General features: G+C 42.4%; 4 protein-coding genes and 1 pseudogene across 8 annotated transcripts in view; all 5 read left to right on the forward strand.

The window, feature by feature from the left end:
• The first annotated feature begins 57 nt into the window (after positions 1-57).
• Positions 58-3,728, forward strand: LOC117737743 (protocadherin gamma-A2-like). The gene has a single exon (XM_034543893.1). It carries the CDS (start codon positions 734-736, stop codon positions 3,131-3,133), a length of 2,400 nt encoding a protein of 799 aa, XP_034399784.1. The 5' UTR covers positions 58-733; the 3' UTR covers positions 3,134-3,728.
• Positions 3,729-4,056: 328 nt separating this feature from the next.
• On the forward strand, positions 4,057-6,497 carry LOC117737993 (annotated as a pseudogene).
• Positions 6,498-10,285: 3,788 nt separating this feature from the next.
• On the forward strand, positions 10,286-14,889 carry LOC117737744 (protocadherin gamma-A8-like). The gene is made up of 2 exons (XM_034543894.1): positions 10,286-12,664; positions 14,808-14,889. Exons 1-2 carry the CDS (start codon positions 10,286-10,288, stop codon positions 14,808-14,810), a joined length of 2,382 nt encoding a protein of 793 aa, XP_034399785.1. The 3' UTR covers positions 14,811-14,889.
• On the forward strand, positions 13,377-15,817 carry LOC117737737 (protocadherin beta-16-like). Its single transcript, XM_034543887.1, has one exon. It carries the CDS (start codon positions 13,388-13,390, stop codon positions 15,815-15,817), a length of 2,430 nt encoding a protein of 809 aa, XP_034399778.1. The 5' UTR covers positions 13,377-13,387.
• Positions 15,818-16,512: 695 nt separating this feature from the next.
• Positions 16,513-20,667, forward strand: part of LOC117737726 (protocadherin gamma-A1-like) — a 37,881-nt gene continuing 33,726 nt past the window's right edge. For all 5 annotated transcript variants that reach the window (XR_004610062.1, XR_004610061.1, XM_034543874.1 and 2 more), the window contains exon 1: positions 16,513-18,897. Coding sequence is in view for 3 of the 5 variants with exons in the window: in XM_034543874.1 (XP_034399765.1) it covers positions 16,513-18,897 (2,385 nt within the window). In the remaining 2 variants the exon portion in view is untranslated. The remainder of the gene's footprint in view (positions 18,898-20,667) is intronic.

The following is a 20,667-nucleotide window of genomic DNA, read 5'->3' on the forward strand; positions in this document are numbered from 1 at the left end:
TTTCAGAATGTAGTTTTTTTTAATAAATATAATTAATCATGTGTTTAAATATGTTAGATGCATTATTTGTATCTGCATGAAAAGACTTATGATGGGCAGTAATGTCGACCATCTTTACGCGTTCTTCTTTTCAGGGCCTCGGACAGTGACATATTACCTTTCCCCCCTCCATTTCCGTCCCAGAGATGTTTTTAAATGTATACTTTTTTGGTATTTCTTTTCCCCTTCCTTTCTAATTTTATTTTGGGTTTTTTTCTGATATTTTTGTTAAGATGCGATTCATATAACTTACGGACACTATTATTGCGCAATATTCAGAGAAAAATTGAGAAATACTATCCTGTTTGTGGCATTTCACCGTTTTACTTCCGCTATGTTTACTGTATTTCAAGTTACATTTTCTACTAAGTCTGCTGGATGATTACTCAATGTTGGTTCTCTGTAGTTTTGTGTTATGAACTCTAAGGGCCGCTGTTGACCAGAGTGTGCACGGCTGAGAGTAATGCTGTAGCAGCTCCTTCTATGTAACATCACCATAATGAAAAGAGACACGAAGGGAAAGAACGGACTTTCGGGATGTATGATAAACGACACCACGACCTCCAAAACCGTCTATTTTTACTCTGTGGATTGTACAGCTGCAAAATGGATGTTTGACACTTCGATTGATTTCAGTTGATCGGATATTTAACCGGACTGTCGACCCTTGAGGAGAAAATTCACCGATAGAACAATGAAGGGACAAGCGCTGTTGTTCATCTCTATCCTTTTGCTTGGCTCCGTTATGGGGCAGGTCAGCTACACAATACCCGAGGAAATAACGAAAGGCTCTTTCATTGGTAATATAGCACAAGATTTAGGTTTAGAAACCAAACGTTTGACTTCTGGTAAAGCTCGAATTTATTCCCGAGACAGCGATGACTACATCGAGCTGAACAGAGAAAGGGGAGTCCTCCTCGTCAAAGAGAGAATCGACAGAGAGGTGCTTTGCAGACAGACGACGCCTTGTGCTTTACATTTTCAGATTATTTTGGAGAATCCTATGGAATTTTATAGCGTTACAGTCCAGATCACAGATATTAATGATAATAAACCAACCTTTGAAGAGGGAGAAATCAAATTTAAAATAAGTGAGTCGGCGTTTATCGGGACAACATTTGTGCTGGAAAGGGCTGCGGATCTTGATGTTGGAATTAATGCTGTTCAAAGCTACGAACTAAAGCCTACTGATAATTTTGCACTGAAACTGCACAATAATGCAGATGGGAATAACAATGTTGAGATGGTGCTACAGCAGCCTTTAGACAGAGAGAAACAAGAGCAGATATCGCTGGTATTAACGGCTGTAGATGGAGGAGAGCCACATATGTCAGGAACAATGCTGATTGTTATTACAGTTTTAGACGCTAATGATAATGCTCCAGTTTTTACACAGCCAACATACAAGGCTACAGTTACTGAGAACTCACCTAAAGGAACAATTGTTGCTACTATTTCAGCCTCAGATGCAGATAACGGTTCTAACGGCAAAATAACATATTCAATCACAAATATGTTAGATGATGTCAGAAAAGTGTTTAGGATGAACAGGGATAGTGGTGATGTTACTCTAATTGGAAATATAGATTTTGAGGAGTCACGGCATTTTCAAATAAATGTACGTGCTAGTGATGATGGAGGACTCACTGATTCGTGTAAATTAATCGTTGATGTGCAAGACATAAATGACAACAGGCCTGACATTAACATAATGTCTAAGTCAACTGTTATATCAGAGGATGCCAAGCTTAATACTGTGGTTACGATGATAAATATTGAGGACAGAGACACAGGAGAAAACGGGAAAGTGCAGTGTTTTATTAGCGAAAATGTACCATTCATTTTAAAAACGTCTACCACTAATTTCTATAGTTTGGTAACCGACAGTGAATTAGACAGGGAGATATTATCTGAGTGTAATATAACAGTGACCTGCTCTGATGAGGGAGTCCCCTCCCTCTCCAGCAGCGTCACTCTCACCTTACAGATTTCTGATGTGAATGATAACGCGCCTGTCTTTGAGAGGAGCTCATATGAGGCTTACATTGTAGAAAACAACACACCAGGTCTCTCTATATTCACAGTGAAAGCCAGAGACGCTGACTGGAACCAGAACGCCCGTGTTTCTTACATACTGGAGGACTCCTCTGTTAACGGAGTGCCAGTCTCCTCATATGTGTCCGTTAGTGCTGATAGTGGAGTCATCCATGCAGTGCGCTCTTTTGACTACGAGCAGATCAAAGACTTCCACATCCGCGTGAAAGCGCAGGATGGAGGCTCCCCACCACTCAGTAGCAACGTGACTGTGAAAGTATTGATCAAGGACAAGAACGACAACCCTCCTCAGGTGCTGTACCCAGTCCAGACTGGTGGCTCTCTGGTGGCTGAAATGGTGCCTCGTTCAGTCGATGTGGGCTATCTGGTCACTAAAGTGGTGGCTGTGGATGTGGACTCTGGACAGAATGCCTGGCTCTCCTATAAACTGCAGAAAGCCACAGACAGGGCGCTGTTTGAAGTGGGCTTACAGAATGGAGAAATAAGAACTATCCGCCAAGTCACTGATAAAGATGCTGTGAAACAAAGACTGACTGTTATAGTCGAAGACAACGGGCAGCCCTCTCGTTCAGCTACAGTCATTGTTAACGTGGCGGTGGCGGACAGCTTCCCTGAAGTGCTGTCTGAGTTCACTGACTTTACTCAAGACAAGGAGTACAACGACAACCTGACTTTCTACTTAGTGCTGGCTTTGGCTGTAGTTTCCTTCCTCTTCATCACGTGTCTAGTGGTTATTATATCAGTTAAGATCTACAGGTGGAGACAGTCTCGCGTCATGTATCACTCCAACCTCCCTGTGATTCCGTATTATCCACCACGTTACTCAGACACTTTGGGGACAGGGACTCTCCAACACGTGTACAACTACGAGGTGTGCAGGACGACTGACTCCAGAAAGAGTGACTGTAAGTTCGGCGGAGCCGGTAGTCAGAACGTGCTAATAATGGACCCCAGTTCTACAGGGACGATGCAGCGGATACAGAGTGAGAAGAGCATCCTGGATGAGCCAGACTCTCCTCTCGAGGTTAGACTGCTTTAACATTTGTTTTTACAAACCATTATCCGTAAACTGTTTCAACTTTAAAGCTCATTGTTTCCAGGTGGGAATAATGTTACATGTGGTTCAGCGATGATCTTCTCCTAAACTCGCTGTACTGACCCTCTCAACCTATATTCTGTTTAGCCTAAAATATGTATTCCATCAATGCTTCAATCTCTTTTTGGACTTTGCTGAATATGATCAGTTTTTATTTCTTGATGTTTCTATATTTTTACATCGGCTTCATCTGAATATAAAGGCAGATGCATGCAGATACAGACATGCTGTCATTTTAGCTTTCTGACTTAGTATTCTGAAATCGTATCTGATTGTTTTACTACTTCCTATATCAACTGGTTTCCATTGATTCGTATATTTTTTTTGGACAACAGTCATGGTATGGGAAGTTAATTTGGGCAGGTGAATCCGTGTCTTTTGGCGAGACTTATTTCTTGTTGTCGGTCCTTCATCAGAATATATTGATTTCAGAACATCGGACAGCGAAAATGAATTAATCTGCTTGTTTGTCATCTTTGTATTGTTTCAAATGCATCTAGTGAGATGTGTTGATCCATTAACCAGCTCCATAATTTATTTTGTGCCCGCCAGTCTTCTGAACATACTCTATTGTGTTGGTTTACTGCAGTTTTATAGTGTGGACTCTTCGGGCCGCTGTTGGCCAGAGTTTCAACGGCTAACAGTAGGGCTGCAGCAGCACCTCCCATGTAACATCGACATAATAAAGAAGGAGCACGAAGAGAACCAACGGACACTCTAGTCGTGTAGAACATTTTAAAGAGGACGTGGACCTATGGGACTTTATTTTTCTTGTGTGGATTATACAGGCGATACGTTAAGGTTTGATACTGCAATCTGTATCCGTTTTGTGAGCTATAAACGCATGGAGACAGTCTAGAAGAACAATGACGAGGCAAGCGCTGCTGTTTATCTGCCTCCTCTCCGTTGGCACGGTGTTTGGGCAGGTCAGCTACACTATTCCTGAGGAAATGGTCAAAGGATCTTTAGTGGGTAATATTGTACAGGATTTAGGTATACAAACCAAACGTCTGGTATCTGGTAAAGCGCGAATTTATACTCGAGACAGCGACGAGTACATCGAGCTGAACAGAGAAAGGGGAGTCCTCCTCGTCAAAGAGAGAATCGACAGAGAGGCGCTTTGTAGGCGGACGACGCCTTGTGCTTTACATTTTCAGATCATTTTGGAAAATCCTATGGAATTTTACAGCGTTACTGTGAAGATCACAGATATTAATGATAATAAACCAGTCTTTGAAAAAAGTGAGATGAAATTCAAAATTAGCGAGTCTGCGATTACCGGAGCGAAATTTGTGCTGGAAAGGGCTGTGGATCTTGATGTTGGAATGAATAATCTTAAAAACTACGAATTGAAACCAACGGATAATTTTGCTCTGAAATTGCGCAATAACGCCGATGGGAATAGAAATGTTGAGATGGTGCTACAGCAGCCGCTAGACAGAGAGAAACAAGAGCAGATATCTCTGGTGTTAACGGCTGTAGATGGAGGAGAGCCGCAGATGTCAGGAACAATGCTGATTGTTATTACAGTTTTAGACGCTAATGATAATGCTCCAGTTTTTACGCAGCCAACATACAAGGCTACAGTTCATGAGAACTCACCTAAAGGAACACTTGTTGACATTGTTTCAGCCTCAGATGCAGATCACGGTTCTAACGGCAAAATAACATATTCAATCACAAATACGTTAGATAATGTAAGGAAAGTGTTTGAGGTAAATGAAGAAAACGGCGATGTTAATTTAATTGGAAATATTGATTTTGAAGATTCGCGAAACTATCAAATACATTTACTTGCTAGTGACAAGGGAGGACTCACAGATTCTTGCAAATTAATTGTTGATGTGCAGGACGTGAATGACAACAAGCCAGAAATTGATATAATGTCAAAGTCAACTGTTATATCAGAGGATGCCAAACTCAATACAGTCGTTACAATGATAAATATTGAAGACAAGGACTCAGGAGAAAACGGAAACGTGAAATGCTTTATCAGTGAAAATGTACCATTTACTTTAAAAACATCAACAAATAATTTTTATAGTTTAGTGACAGACAGTGATTTAGATAGAGAGATCTCTTCTCAGTATAATATAACGGTGACCTGCTCTGATGAAGGAGTCCCCTCCCTCTCCAGCAGCGTCACTCTCACCTTACAGATCTCGGATGTGAATGATAACGCGCCTGTCTTTGAGAGGAGCTCATATGAGGCCTACATTGTAGAAAACAACACACCAGGTCTCTCTATATTCACAGTGAAAGCCAGAGACGATGACTGGAACCAGAACGCCCGTGTTTCTTACATACTGGAGGACTCCTCTGTTAACGGAGTGCCAGTCTCCTCATATGTGTCCGTTAGTGCTGATAGTGGAGTCATCCATGCAGTGCGCTCTTTTGACTACGAGCAGATCAAAGACTTCCACTTCCGCGTCAAAGCGCAGGATGGAGGCTCCCCACCACTCAGTAGCAACGTGATTGTGAAAGTACTGATCCAGGACCAGAACGACAACCCTCCTCAGGTGCTGTACCCAGTCCAGACTGGTGGCTCTCTGGTGGCTGAAATGGTGCCTCGTTCAGTAGATGTGGGCTATCTGGTCACTAAAGTGGTGGCTGTGGATGTGGACTCTGGACAGAATGCCTGGCTCTCCTATAAACTGCAGAAAGCCACAGACAGGGCGCTGTTTGAAGTGGGCTTACAGAATGGAGAAATAAGAACTATCCGCCAAGTCACTGATAAAGATGCTGTGAAACAAAGACTGACTGTTATAGTGGAGGACAACGGGCAGCCCTCTCGTTCAGCTACAGTCATTGTTAACGTGGCGGTGGCGGACACCTTCCCTGAAGTGCTGTCTGAGTTCACTGACTTTACACAAGACAAGGAGTACAACGACAACCTGACTTTCTACTTAGTGCTGGCTTTAGCTGTAGTTTCCTTCCTCTTCATCACCTGTTTAGTAGTTATTATATCAGTGAAGATCTACAGATGGAGACAGTCTCGCGTCATGTATCACTCCAATCTCCCTGTGATTCCGTATTATCCACCACGTTACTCAGACACTTTGGGGACCGGGACTCTCCAACACGTGTACAACTACGAGGTGTGCAGGACGACCGACTCCAGAAAGAGTGACTGTAAGTTCGGCGGAGCCGGTAGTCAGAACGTGCTGATAATGGACCCCAGTCCTACAGGGACGATGCAGCGGATACAGAGTGAGAAGAGCATCCTGGATAAACCAGACTCTCCTCTAGAGGTGAGGCCTTCTCCAATAACATACGCTTTTTGGAGCAAAAAAAACCTGTTCTTTAGTCGATTTAGATCATTTGGTTCACTGTGTGCTATAATACATGCAACACCACAGAGCTTGACGAAGTTTCGCATCAGAGCTCAGTTATCCTTTCAATCTTGAAGTTACAAGCAATTGTGTGTGCTTGTGTGTCTTTAGATGTGTCTCACTGTATTATATCATGTACATTTGTTAAGTAAAAAATGTCAGCAGCAACTAGTGGAATACATCGGACATACATAGGACAAGTTTATAGTTCTTTCCTGTTTCATTATTTATTTTTTTATAATTGTTTTTAAACGAGTTTGTTAAAACGGAGAATCATGCTACAGAAATCAACTGTTTCCTTCACTTTTAAAATATATATAAGTGTGTGTCTGTGTGTGCCTGTGTGTGTGTGTGTGTGTGTGTGTGTGTGTGTGTGTGTGTGTGTGTGTGTGTGTGTGTGTGTGTGTGTGTGTGTGTGATATGATCGGTCTCCCTAAAGTCCAGTCGTGTGCAGTTTCGTGTTCTGTACTCTTAGGGACGCTGTTGGCTAGTGTGTGGTAGTTTCACTGCAGATTTTAACAGCACCTCCCAGATCATTTATATTTCTGAGAAGCAAGGCGGACACAATGCACAGTGGGAGCTACCAGGAACACTGCATACATGCAAAGAAATTGGAAATATATTGATCGACATTTTTGTTGATGGTTCTTCCTTCTTAATCATCCAGTGATTGGAATACAACTATACGGATTTTATTTTACTGGTTGTTGTGATCCTAATCGTTGAACGAAACAATGAGACGGCAAGTACTATTGTTTTCCGCCATGCTGTTTTTATGTCCCGTGCTTGGGCAATTCAGCTATTCTATTCCCGAGGAAATGTCAAAAGGCTCGTTGATTGGCAACATAGCACAAGATTTAGGTTTAGATTTAATACGTTTGAAAACAGGAAAAGCTCGCTTGCATGTTGGAAATGGCGCTGAATACATCGAGTTGAATAAAGAAAAGGGTCTCCTTCTCATCAAAGAGAGAATGGACAGAGAGACTTTATGCAAGCAAACGACTCCTTGTGCTTTACATTTTCAAATCATTTTGGAAAACCCCATCGAGTTCTTTCGCGTTACGGTAGAAATAAAAGACATAAACGACAACGCCCCAATATTTAAAATGAATAATATGATATTTGAGATCAGCGAATCGGCTGTCAGCGCGTCCAAATTTGTATTAGAGAAAGCATTAGATTATGACGTTGGTATGAACGGGCTCAAGAGCTATTCCCTGAATCCAACAGATAATTTCGTTTTAAAACTCAACGACAACGCAGGTGGAGAAAAGGAGGTAGAGATGGTCTTGGAAAAACCTCTCGATCGCGAGAAAAAAGAGCAACTGACTTTAACACTAACAGCCGTCGACGGAGGAGAACCTCAGCTGACAGGGACAGTGCAAATTCATGTTACTGTGTTAGATGCGAATGACAATGCTCCGGTGTTTACGCAGTCAACTTATAAAGCGAATTTAATGGAAAACTCCCAGAAGGGAACTTCATTAATGACTGTAACAGCCACTGATATGGATCAAGGCACGAATGGTTTGGTAACGTACTCCATTACCAGTAACACTGATGGAATTTTTGATTTATTTGAAATACATGGGACAAGTGGTGAAGTACGTTTGATTGGCAAAATAGATTATGAAATATCAAAACATTATCAGTTAGATGTTAAAGCAAGAGATCAAGGGGGGCTTACTGACTCGTGCAAAATACTATTTGACATAATTGATGTGAATGACAATATTCCAATAATAGATTTAATGTCAACAACACAATCTATTCCGGAAGATTCCACGTTTAAAACAGTTGTTGCGGTTATGAATGTGCATGATGCGGACTCGAATAATAACGGAGAAATTACATGTTTTTTAAGTGACAGTTTTACTTTTATCATTGAAAATACATCGACTGGTTTCTATGGCATACGAACAAACAGCAATTTAGATAGAGAGATCTCTTCTCAGTATAATATAACGGTGACCTGCTCTGATGAAGGAGTCCCCTCCCTCTCCAGCAGCGTCACTCTCAGTTTACAGATCTCTGATGTGAATGATAACGCGCCTGTCTTTGAGAGGAGCTCATATGAGGCTTACATTGTAGAAAACAACACACCAGGTCTCTCTATATTCACAGTGAAAGCCAGAGACGCTGACTGGAACCAGAACGCCCGTGTTTCTTACATACTGGAGGACTCCTCTGTTAACGGAGTGCCAGTCTCCTCATATGTGTCCGTTAGTGCTGATAGTGGAGTCATCCATGCAGTGCGCTCTTTTGATTACGAGCAGATCAAAGACTTCCACTTCCGCGTCAAAGCGCAAGATGGAGGCTCCCCTCCACTCAGTAGCAACGTGACTGTGAAAGTATTGATCCAGGACCAGAACGACAACCCTCCTCAGGTGCTGTACCCAGTCCAGATTGGTGGCTCTCTGGTGGCTGAAATGGTGCCTCGTTCAGTTGATGTGGGCTATCTGGTCACTAAAGTGGTGGCTGTGGATGTGGACTCTGGACAGAATGCCTGGCTCTCCTATAACCTACAGAAAGCCACAGACAGGGCGCTGTTTGAAGTGGGCTTACAGAATGGAGAAATAAGAACTATCCGCCAAGTCACTGATAAAGATGCTGTGAAACAAAGACTGACTGTTATAGTGGAGGACAACGGGCAGCCCTCACGTTCAGCTACAGTCATTGTTAACGTGGCGGTGGCGGACAGCTTCCCTGAAGTGCTGTCTGAGTTCACTGACTTTACACAAGACAAGGAGTACAACGACAACCTGACTTTCTACTTAGTGCTGGCTTTGGCTGTAGTTTCCTTCCTTTTCATCACCTGTGTAGTGGTTATTATATCAGTGAAGATCTACAGGTGGAGACAGTCTCGCGTCATGTATCACTCCAATCTCCCTGTGATTCCGTATTATCCACCACGTTACTCAGACACTTTGGGGACAGGGACTCTCCAACACGTGTACAACTACGAGGTGTGCAGGACGACCGACTCCAGAAAGAGTGACTGTAAGTTCGGCGGAGCCGGTACTCAGAACGTGCTGATAATGGACCCCAGTTCTACAGGGACGATGCAGCGGATACAGAGTGAGAAGAGCATCCTGGATGAACCAGACTCTCCTCTAGAGGTTAGAATGCCCCTCCTTTGTTTTTGTCAAAGCTCCATGTTGAGATATGTGTCTGATTTCTGACAGCTGAATTCCAGCACCTTGGACAGAGGCCGTACAATGTAAACCCACTTGCACTTTATATTTCGCTCTCTCTCTCTCTCTCTCTCTCTCTTTATTTTGTCTCATGTAGTCGTATTAATGTTTGGTCAGTTGCCTGTGTGTTATAGTATTTTGCTGTTCGGTTTATGTGGTAATTGGATGCACGGCGCTCCATTCTAGATTAATGTTTTTAAAGTCATTGCATTGTACCTTTAATACATTTAATGCATATTCTGAAACAGTTCCAACTGATATATGCGTTGATGCTCTTGCAATATCACGTTATGGACTCTATGGGCCGCTGTTGGTTAACGTGTTGAAGCTCTGGACAGGATTTAAGGCAGATCCTCCCACGTTATGTCGTTATTTTAAAGAAAGAAAAAGAGAGAAAGCACTCAATACGAGCATTGCCCCTTAGATGGACACACAGAGTATATAGACTCTCCTGCATAATTCATGGATTTGCTCGATATTATTTTATCAATTAATTTTCACATGGATATATTTTTATTGTGAAACCGAGAGTTACACCCTTTTTGTGTCGCGAACGTACGGATAGAACAATGGGACGGCAAGTATTGATTTTCATCACGATCTTCTCGCTCGGTTCAGTTCTCGGTCAGGTCAGCTACTCTATTCCGGAGGAAATGGCGAAGGGTTCTGTAGTGGGCAACATAGCACGGGATTTAGGTTTGGATTTGAAAAGAATCAAGTCAGGTAAAGCCCGTATATTTACCGGCGACAGTGCAGAATACATCGAGCTGAGTAGGGAAAGAGGAGTCCTCCTCGTGAAAGAGAGAATCGACAGAGAGTCGCTGTGCAGACAGACTACGCCTTGTGCTTTGCATTTGCAGGTTATTCTAGAAAACCCAATGGAGCTTTTTCGGATAACAGTAGAGATAACCGATATCAACGATAACAGTCCCAGTTTTAAAAATGACGAGAAACGTTTTGAAATCAGCGAATCCGCAGTTACAGGATCTAAATTTGTCTTGGAAAGAGCGGTTGATGCAGACATTGGCATAAATGGACTGAGAAATTACAGCTTGAAACCTACTGACAATTTTTTATTGAACATACAAAGTCATTCAGATGGCATTAAAAAGGTCGAATTGGTCTTGCACAAGCCGTTAGATCGAGAGAAAGAAGAACACATATCATTGTTGTTGACAGCTGTAGATGGAGGAGAACCTCAGATGTCCAGTACAGTAAAGATTTATGTTACCGTGCTCGATGTAAACGACAATGCTCCTGTGTTTATGCACTCGCTTTATAAGGCAGCCATGTCCGAAAATTCTCCGAAGGGAACCACATTGATAACAGTGAGTGCATCTGATGCAGATAAAGGCACAAACGGGGACGTTTCTTATTCCGTATCGACCACTATGGACAGTGTATCTGATATATTTAATATAAATGAAAACGGTGAGGTAATATTAGTTGGTGAAGTTGACTTTGAAAAAGCTAAGTATTACCGAATTGATATCGAAGCTCAAGACAGTGGTGGACTTTCTGATTCCAGTAAGATTATTGTTAATGTTATTGATATTAATGATAATAAGCCTGTAATCAGTATACTTTCCAAATCTGATTCAATCCCAGAAGACTCTTCCCAAAATACAATTATAGTTATGTTCAGTGTCCTTGACGCAGATTCAAGTAACAATGGCCAAGTGAACTGCAGAATAAATGGCAACATACCATTAATTATTACTTCTGCGAATGATTTCTACAGTTTAGTGACAGACAGTGAGTTAGACCGAGAGACAGCTTCGCAGTATAATATAACAGTGACCTGCTCTGATGAGGGAGTCCCCTCCCTCTCCAGCAGCGTCACTCTCACCTTACATATCTCTGATGTGAATGATAACCCGCCTGTCTTTGAGAGGAGCTCATATGAGGCTTACATTGTAGAAAACAACACACCAGGTCTCTCTATATTCACAGTGAAAGCCAGAGACGCTGACTGGAACCAGAACGCCCGTGTTTCTTACATACTGGAGGACTCCTCTGTTAACGGAGTGCCAGTCTCCTCATATGTGTCCGTTAGTGCTGATAGTGGAGTCATCCATGCAGTGCGCTCTTTTGACTACGAGCAGATCAAAGACTTCCACTTCCGTGTCAAAGCGCAGGATGGAGGCTCCCCTCCACTCAGTAGCAACGTGACTGTGAAAGTACTGATCCAGGACCAGAACGACAACCCTCCTCAGGTTCTGTACCCAGTCCAGACTGGAGGCTCTCTGGTGGCTGAAATGGTGCCTCGTTCAGTAGATGTGGGCTATCTGGTCACTAAAGTGGTGGCTGTGGATGTGGACTCTGGACAGAATGCCTGGCTCTCCTATAAACTGCAGAAAGCCACAGACAGGGCGCTGTTTGAAGTGGGCTTACAGAATGGAGAAATAAGAACTATCCGCCAAGTCACTGATAAAGATGCTGTGAAACAAAGACTGACTGTTATCGTGGAGGACAACGGGCAGCCCTCTCGTTCAGCTACAGTCATTGTTAACGTGGCGGTGGCGGACAGCTTCCCTGAAGTGCTGTCTGAGTTCACTGACTTTACACAAGACAAGGAGTACAACGACAACCTGACTTTCTACTTAGCCCTGGCTTTGGCTGTAGTTTCCTTCCTCTTCATCACCTGTCTAGTGGTTATTATATCAGTGAAGATCTACAGGTGGAGACAATCTCGCGTCATGTATAACTCCAATCTCCCTGTGATTCCGTATTATCCACCACGTTACTCAGACACTTTGGGGACAGGGACTCTCCAACACGTGTACAACTACGAGGTGTGCAGGACGACTGACTCCAGAAAGAGTGACTGTAAGTTCAACGGAGCCGGTAGTCAGAACGTGCTGATAATGGACCCCAGTTCTACAGGGACGATGCAGCGGATACAGAGTGAGAAGAGCATCCTGGATGAACCAGACTCTCCTCTAGAGGTTGGAAAACTTTAATAGTTATTTTTTCATTTTAATGCAAATTTACGTTTTTGTCATTGTAATCAAGGCAACTGCTTTCTGCAGTATTCTGAATATATATATATATATATATATATATATATATATATATATATATACATATACCTGAGAAGTTTAGGTATTGCAACACTTTTTTATATTCAGCACCATGGACAGCGACACTTAACACTGCTACCAGAGGTGAACAAACTCGTGTCTTGTGTTTTTTTATTTTTCGTTTTGGCTTCATACCACCTATATGTATAACTAAAAAACACGTTTTGTGTTCACATGATTCAAACATTTAACTAAATTGTTGGAACAAAATAGCAGCAAACATAATGTGTGACGTGTAAGTATCCCACATTATTATTTGATTGTTATTCCTGTTTTTAACCGTTTATTTTGCACTGCACCAGTTCTCTGTATTGTAATCTGTATTTTCAACTCAGAGGGTCGCTGTCGGCAAGCGTGTTGCGATTTAACTAGATGCTATGTTGTTCCTGTCTCTGTCCTGCCCCTTTGTATATATTTACAGCGGACATAATCGGAGAAAGACAGAATACACAGTTCGCTCTCATAAGAAACCACGCGAGGAATTGAATCACTGGATATTTAGTTTTGATTCTTCACGCTGGAGTGTGGATGATTTTTTTGTTTTCTACCTTCACATCGACTGCTTTGGTAAAGCTTGGAATTTAATTAATGGTGCAGGAAACCACCACGGAGAGAACAATGAGACGGCAAGTACTGCTGTTTCTCTCGGTGCTCTGTCTAAACTGCGTGCTCGGGCAGGTCAGCTATTCCGTTCCCGAAGAAATGGCGAAAGGCTCTGTTGTTGGTAACATAGCGCATGATTTAGGTTTGGATCTTAAAAGGCTGAAATCAGGCAAAGCTCGCGTCTATACGGGAGGCAGCGTGGAATACATCGGGCTGAATAAAGAAAGGGGCGTCCTTTTTATCCAGGAGAGGATAGACCGAGAGGCTTTATGTGGAGAGACGACGCCTTGTGCTTTACATTTCCAGTTGATTCTGGAAAATCCAATGGAACTGTTTCGTGTAACAGTAGAGATCACCGACACAAACGATAATACCCCCACTTTCACAAATGCAGAAAAACGCTTTGAAATCAGCGAGTCCGCTGTGATTGGATCGAAATTTGTATTAGAGAAAGCAATTGATTCCGATATTGGGATGAATGGTTTACAACAATACTCACTTGTTCCCACTGATAACTTTGTATTAAAACTCGAAAATCAGGCAGATGGCAGTAAAAAAGTGGAGATGGTTTTACAGAAGCCTCTCGATCGAGAAAAGCAGGAACGCATGTCGCTGTTATTAACTGCTATAGATGGAGGAGAGCCGCAGATGTCAGGGACATTAGGAATATTTATCAATGTATTAGATGTGAATGACAACGCACCTGCATTCGCTAAACCGCTGTATAAAGCAAAAATACTAGAAAACTCTCCCAAAGGCACCAGCGTAACGACTGTAAGTGCAACTGATAAAGACATCGGCGTGAACGGAGAAGTCTCGTATCTAATATCTACCAGCAAACGTATTTTATCCGAACTGTTTAATATTAATTCAAAAACAGGTGATATTATCCTAGTAGGTGAAATAGATTATGAAAAAGCGAAATTGTATCAAATAGATATTGAAGTTGTGGACAGCGGGGGACTCTCTGATTCTACTAAAGTAATAGTTGATGTTGTTGATATAAATGACAATAATCCTGATATAAACATTGTTTCTAAATCTGAGTCCATATTCGAGGACTCACCTCCAAATACTATTATTGCTATGTTAAGTGTAAATGATCCAGACTCAGAGAATAATGGAGATGTAGAGTGTAATATAGACGGTGACATTCCTTTCAAAATACAAACTACATCAAATGGATTTTATACTTTAATTACAGAGGTCGATTTAGACCGAGAGATCTCTTCTCAGTATAATATAACTGTGACGTGCTCTGATGAAGGAGTCCCCTCCCTCTCCAGCAGCGTCACTCTCAGCTTACAGATCTCTGATGTGAATGATAACGCGCCTGTCTTTGAGAGGAGCTCATATGAGGCTTACATTGTAGAAAACAACACACCAGGTCTCTCTATATTCACAGTGAAAGCCAGAGACGCTGACTGGAACCAGAACGCCCGTGTTTCTTACATACTGGAGGACTCCTCTGTTAACGGAGTGCCAGTCTCCTCATATGTGTCCGTTAGTGCTGATAGTGGAGTCATCCATGCAGTGCGCTCTTTTGACTACGAGCAGATCAAAGACTTCCAATTCTGCGTCAAAGCGCAGGATGGAGGCTCCCCTCCACTCAGTAGCAACGTGACTGTGAAAGTACTGATCCAGGACCAGAACGACAACCCCCCTCAGGTTCTGTACCCAGTCCAGACTGGTGGCTCTCTGGTGGCTGAAATGGTGCCTCGTTCAGTCGATGTGGGCTATCTGGTCACTAAAGTGGTGGCTGTGGATGTGGACTCTGGACAGAATGCCTGGCTCTCCTATAAACTGCAGAAAGCCACAGACAGGGCGCTGTTTGAAGTGGGCTTACAGAATGGAGAAATAAGAACTATCCGCCAAGTCACTGATAAAGATGCTGTGAAACAAAGACTGGCTGTTATAGTGGAGGACAACGGGCAGCCCTCTCGTTCAGCTACAGTCATTGTTAACGTGGCGGTGGCGGACAGCTTCCCTGAAGTGCTCTCTGAGTTCACTGACTTTACACAAGACAAGGAGTACAACGACAACCTGACTTTCTACTTAGTCCTGGCTCTGGCTGTAGTTTCATTCCTCTTCATCACGTGTCTAGTTGTTATTATATCAGTGAAGATCTACAGGTGGAGACAGTCTCGCGTCATGTATCACTCCAATCTCCCTGTGATTCCGTATTATCCACCACGTTACTCAGACACTTTGGGGACCGGGACTCTCCAACACGTGTACAACTACGAGGTGTGCAGGACGACTGACTCCAGAAAGAGTGACTGTAAGTTCAACGGAGCCGGTAGTCAGAACGTGCTGATAATGGACCCCAGTTCTACAGGGACGATGCAGCGGATACAGAATGAGAAGAGCATCCTGGATGAACCAGACTCTCCTCTAGAGGTTGGCAAATTTTAATAGTTATATTTTCATTTTAAATGCAAATTTACGTTTTTGTCATGGTAATCAAGGAAACTACTTTCTGCAGTAATTTTAATATATATACCTGAGAAGTTTAGGTATTGCAACACTTGTTATATTCAGCACCATGGACAGCGACACTTAACACTGCTACCAGAGGTGAACAAACTCATGTTTTGTGCTTTTTATTTTTCGTTTTGGCTTCATACCACCTATATGTATAACTAAAAAACACGTTTTGTGTTCACATGATTCAAACATTTAACTAAATTGTTGGAACAAAATAGCAGCAAACATAATGTATGAGAGACAAATATTACAAATAATTATTTGATTCTTATTCCTGTTTTTAACCGTTTATTTTGCACTGCACCAGTTCTCTGTATTATAATCTGTATTTTCAACTCAGAGGGTCGCTGTCGGCAAGCGTGTTGCGATTTAACTAGATGCTATGTTGTTCCTGTCTCTGTCCTGCCCCTTTGTATATATTTACAGCGGACATAATCGGAGAAAGACAGAATACATAGTTTGCTCTCATAAGAAACCACGTGAGGAATTGAATCACTGGATATTTAGTTTTGCTTCTTCCCGCTGGAGTGTGGATAATTTTTTTGTTTTCTACCTTCACATCGACTGCTTTGGTTAAGCTTAAGATTTAATTAATGGTGCAGGAAACCACCACGGAGAGAACAATGAGACGGCAAGTACTGCTGTTTCTCTCGATGCTCTGTCTCAGCTGCGTGCTCGGGCAGGTCAGCTATTCTGTTCCCGAAGAAATGGCGAAAGGCTCTGTTGTTGGTAACATAGCACATGATTTAGGTTTGGATCTTAAAAGGCTGAAATCAGGCAAAGCTCGCGTCTATACGGGAGGCAGCGTGGAATACATCGGGCTGAATAAAGAAAGGGGCGTCCTTTTTATCCAGGAGAGGATAGACCGAGAGGCTTTATGTGGAGAGACGACGCCTTGTGCTTTACATTTCCAGTTGATTCTGGAAAATCCAATGGAACTGTTTCGTGTAACAGTAGAGATCACCGACACAAACGATAATACCCCCACTTTCACAAATGCAGAAAAACACTTTGAAATCAGCGAGTCCGCTGTGATTGGATCGAAATTTGTATTAGAGAAAGCAATTGATTCCGACATCGGGATGAATGGTTTACAACAATACTCACTTGTTTCCAATGATAACTTTGTATTAAAATCAGGAAATCAGGCAGGCGTAAGTAAAAAAGTGGAGATGGTTTTACAGAAGCCTCTCGATCGAGAAAAGCAGGAACGCATTTCGCTGTTATTAACTGCTATAGATGGAGGAGAGCCGCAGATGTCGGGGACATTACGAATATTTATCAATGTATTAGATGCGAATGACAACGCACCTGCATTCGCTAAACCGCTGTATAAAGCAAAAATACTAGAAAACTCTCCCAACGGCACCAGCGTAACGACTGTAAGTGCAACTGATAAAGACATCGGCGTGAACGGAGAAGTCTCGTATCTAATATCTACCAGCGAACGTCTTTTATCTGAACTGTTTAATATCAATTCAAAAACAGGTGAACTTTTACTTGTCGGTGAAATAGATTATGAAAAGGCAAAACATTATGAAATTGATATCGAAGTTGTAGACAGAGGTGGACTCTCTGATTCTACTAAAGTAATTGTTGATGTTGTTGATATAAATGACAATAATCCTGATATGAACATTGTTTCTAAATCTGAGTCCATATTAGAGGACTCACCTCCAAATACTGTTATTGCTATGTTAAGTGTAAATGATCCAGACTCAGAGAATAATGGAGATGTAGAGTGTAATATAGACGGTGACATTCCTTTCAAAATACAAACTACATCAAATGGATTTTATACTTTAATTACAGAGCTCGATTTAGACCGAGAGATCTCTTCTCAGTATAATATTACGGTGACCTGCTCTGATGAAGGAGTCCCCTCCCTCTCCAGCAGCGTCACTCTCACCTTACAGATCTCTGATGTGAATGATAACGCGCCTGTCTTTGAGAGGAGCTCATATGAGGCTTACATTGTAGAAAACAACACACTAGGTCTCTCTATATTCACAGTGAAAGCCAGAGACGCTGACTCGAACCAGAACGCCCGTGTTTCTTACATACTGGAGGACTCCTCTGTTAACGGAGTGCCAGTCTCCTCATATGTGTCCGTTAGTGCTGATAGTGGAGTCATCCATGCAGTGCGCTCTTTTGACTACGAGCAAATCAAAGACTTCCACTTCCGCGTCAAAGCGCAGGATGGAGGCTCCCCTCCACTCACTAGCAACGTGACTGTGAAAGTACTGATCCAGGACCAGAACGACAACCCCCCTCAGGTGCTGTACCCAGTCCAGACCGGTGGCTCTCTGGTGGCTGAAATGGTGCCTCGTTCAGTAGATGTGGGCTATCTGGTCACTAAAGTGGTGGCTGTGGATGTGGACTCTGGACAGAATGCCTGGCTCTCATATAAAATACAGAAAGCCACAGACAGGGCACTGTTTGAAGTGGGCTTACAGAATGGAGAAATAAGAACTATCCGCCAAGTCACTGATAAAGATGATGTGAAACAAAGACTGACTGTTCTAGTGGAGGACAACGGGCAGCCCTCTCGTTCAGCTACAGTCATTGTTAACGTGGCGGTGGCGGACAGCTTCCCTGAAGTGCTGTCTGAGTTCACTGACTTTACACAAGACAAGGAGTACAACGACAACCTGACTTTCTACTTAGTGCTGGCTTTAGCTGTAGTTTCCTTCCTCTTCATCACGTGTTTAGTGGTTATTATATCAGTGAAGATCTACAGGTGGAGACAGTCTCGCGTCATGTATCACTCCAATCTCCCTGTGATTCCGTATTATCCACCACGTTACTCGGACACTTTGGGGACAGGGACTCTCCAACACGTGTACAACTACGAGGTGTGCAGGACGACTGACTCCAGAAAGAGTGACTGTAAGTTCAATGGAGCCGGTAGTCAGAACGTGCTGATAATGGACCCCAGTTCTACAGGGACGATGCAGCGGATACAGAGTGAGAAGAGCATCCTGGATGAACCAGACTCTCCTCTAGAGGTTGGAAGACGTTAATAATTATATTTTCATTTTAATGCAAATTTACATTTTGTCATGGTAGACAAGGCAACTGCTTTCTGCAGTAATCTGAATATAAATACCTGAGGAGTTTAGGTATTGGAACAATTTATATATATTCAGCACCATGGACAGCCACACCTAACACTGCTACCAAAGGTGAACAAACTTATGTCTTGTGTTTTTTTATTATTAGTTTTGGCTTCATACCACCTATATGTATAACTAAAAAACACGTTTTGTATTCACATGATTCAAACTTTTTACTAATTTGTTGGAACAAAATAGCAGCAAACATAATGTGTGACGTGTAAATATTCCACATTGTTATGTGATTGTTATTCCTGTTTTTAACCGTTTATTTTGCACTGCACCAGTTCTCTGTATTGTAATCTGTATTTTTAACTCAGAGGGTCGCTGTCGGCAAGCGTGTTGCGATTTATCTAGATGCCATGTTGTTCCTGTCTGTGTCCTGCCCCTTGGTGTATATACAGCGGACATAATCGGAGAAAGACAGAATACACAGGTCGCTCTCAGAAGAAACCATGCGAGGAATTGTATCACTGGATATTTAGGTTTGCTTCTTACAGCTGGAGTGTGGACCATTTTTTTGTTTTCTACCTTCACATCGACTGCTTTGGTAAAGCTTGGGATTTAATTAATGGTGCAGGAAACCACCACAGAGAGAACAATGAGACGGCAAGTACTGCTGTTTCTCTCGGTGCTCTGTCTAAACTGCGTGCTCGGGCAGGTCAGCTATTCCGTTCCCGAAGAAATGGCGAAAGGCTCTGTTGTTGGTAACATAGCGCATGATTTAGGTTTGGATCTTAAAAGGCTGAAATCAGGCAAAGCTCGCGTCTATACGGGAGGCAGCATGGAATACATCGGGCTGAATAAAGAAAGGGGCGTCCTTTTTATCCAGGAGAGGATAGACCGAGAGGCTTTATGTGGAGAGACGACGCCTTGTGCTTTACATTTCCAGTTGATTCTGGAAAATCCAATGGAACTGTTTCGTGTAACAGTAGAGATCACCGACACAAACGATAATACCCCCACTTTCACAAATGCCGAAAAACGCTTTGAAATCAGCGAGTCCGCTGTGATTGGATCGAAATTTGTATTAGAGAAAGCAATTGATTCCGACATCGGGATGAATGGTTTACAACAATACTCACTTGTTCCCACTGATAACTTTGTATTAAAATCTGGAAATCAAGCAGGCGTAAGTAAAAAAGTGGAGATGGTTTTACAGAAGCCTCTCGATCGAGAAAAGCAGGAACGCATTTCGCTGTTATTAACTGCTATAGATGGAGGAGAGCCGCAGATGTCAGGGACAATGCGGATATTTATCAATGTATTAGATGTGAATGACAACGCACCTGCATTCGCTAAACCGCTGTATAGAGCAAAAATACTTGAAAACTCTCCCAAAGGCACCAGCGTAACAACTGTAAGTGCAAATGATAAAGACAACGGAGTGAACGGAGAAGTCTCGTATCTAATATCTACCAGCGAACATCTTTTATCTGAACTGTTTAATATCAATTCAAAAACAGGTGAACTTTTACTTGTCGGTGAAATAGATTATGAAAAGGCAAAAAATTATGAAATTGATATCGAAGTTGTAGACAGCGGGGGACTCTCTGATTCTACTAAAGTAATTGTTGATGTTGTTGATATAAATGACAATAATCCTGATATAAACATTGTTTCTAAATCTGACTCCATTTTAGAGGACTCACCTCCAAATAC

Source organism: Cyclopterus lumpus, chromosome 10, assembly GCF_009769545.1.
Source record: "Cyclopterus lumpus isolate fCycLum1 chromosome 10, fCycLum1.pri, whole genome shotgun sequence".
In the NCBI taxonomy this organism is placed as follows: Eukaryota; Metazoa; Chordata; class Actinopteri; order Perciformes; family Cyclopteridae; genus Cyclopterus; species Cyclopterus lumpus.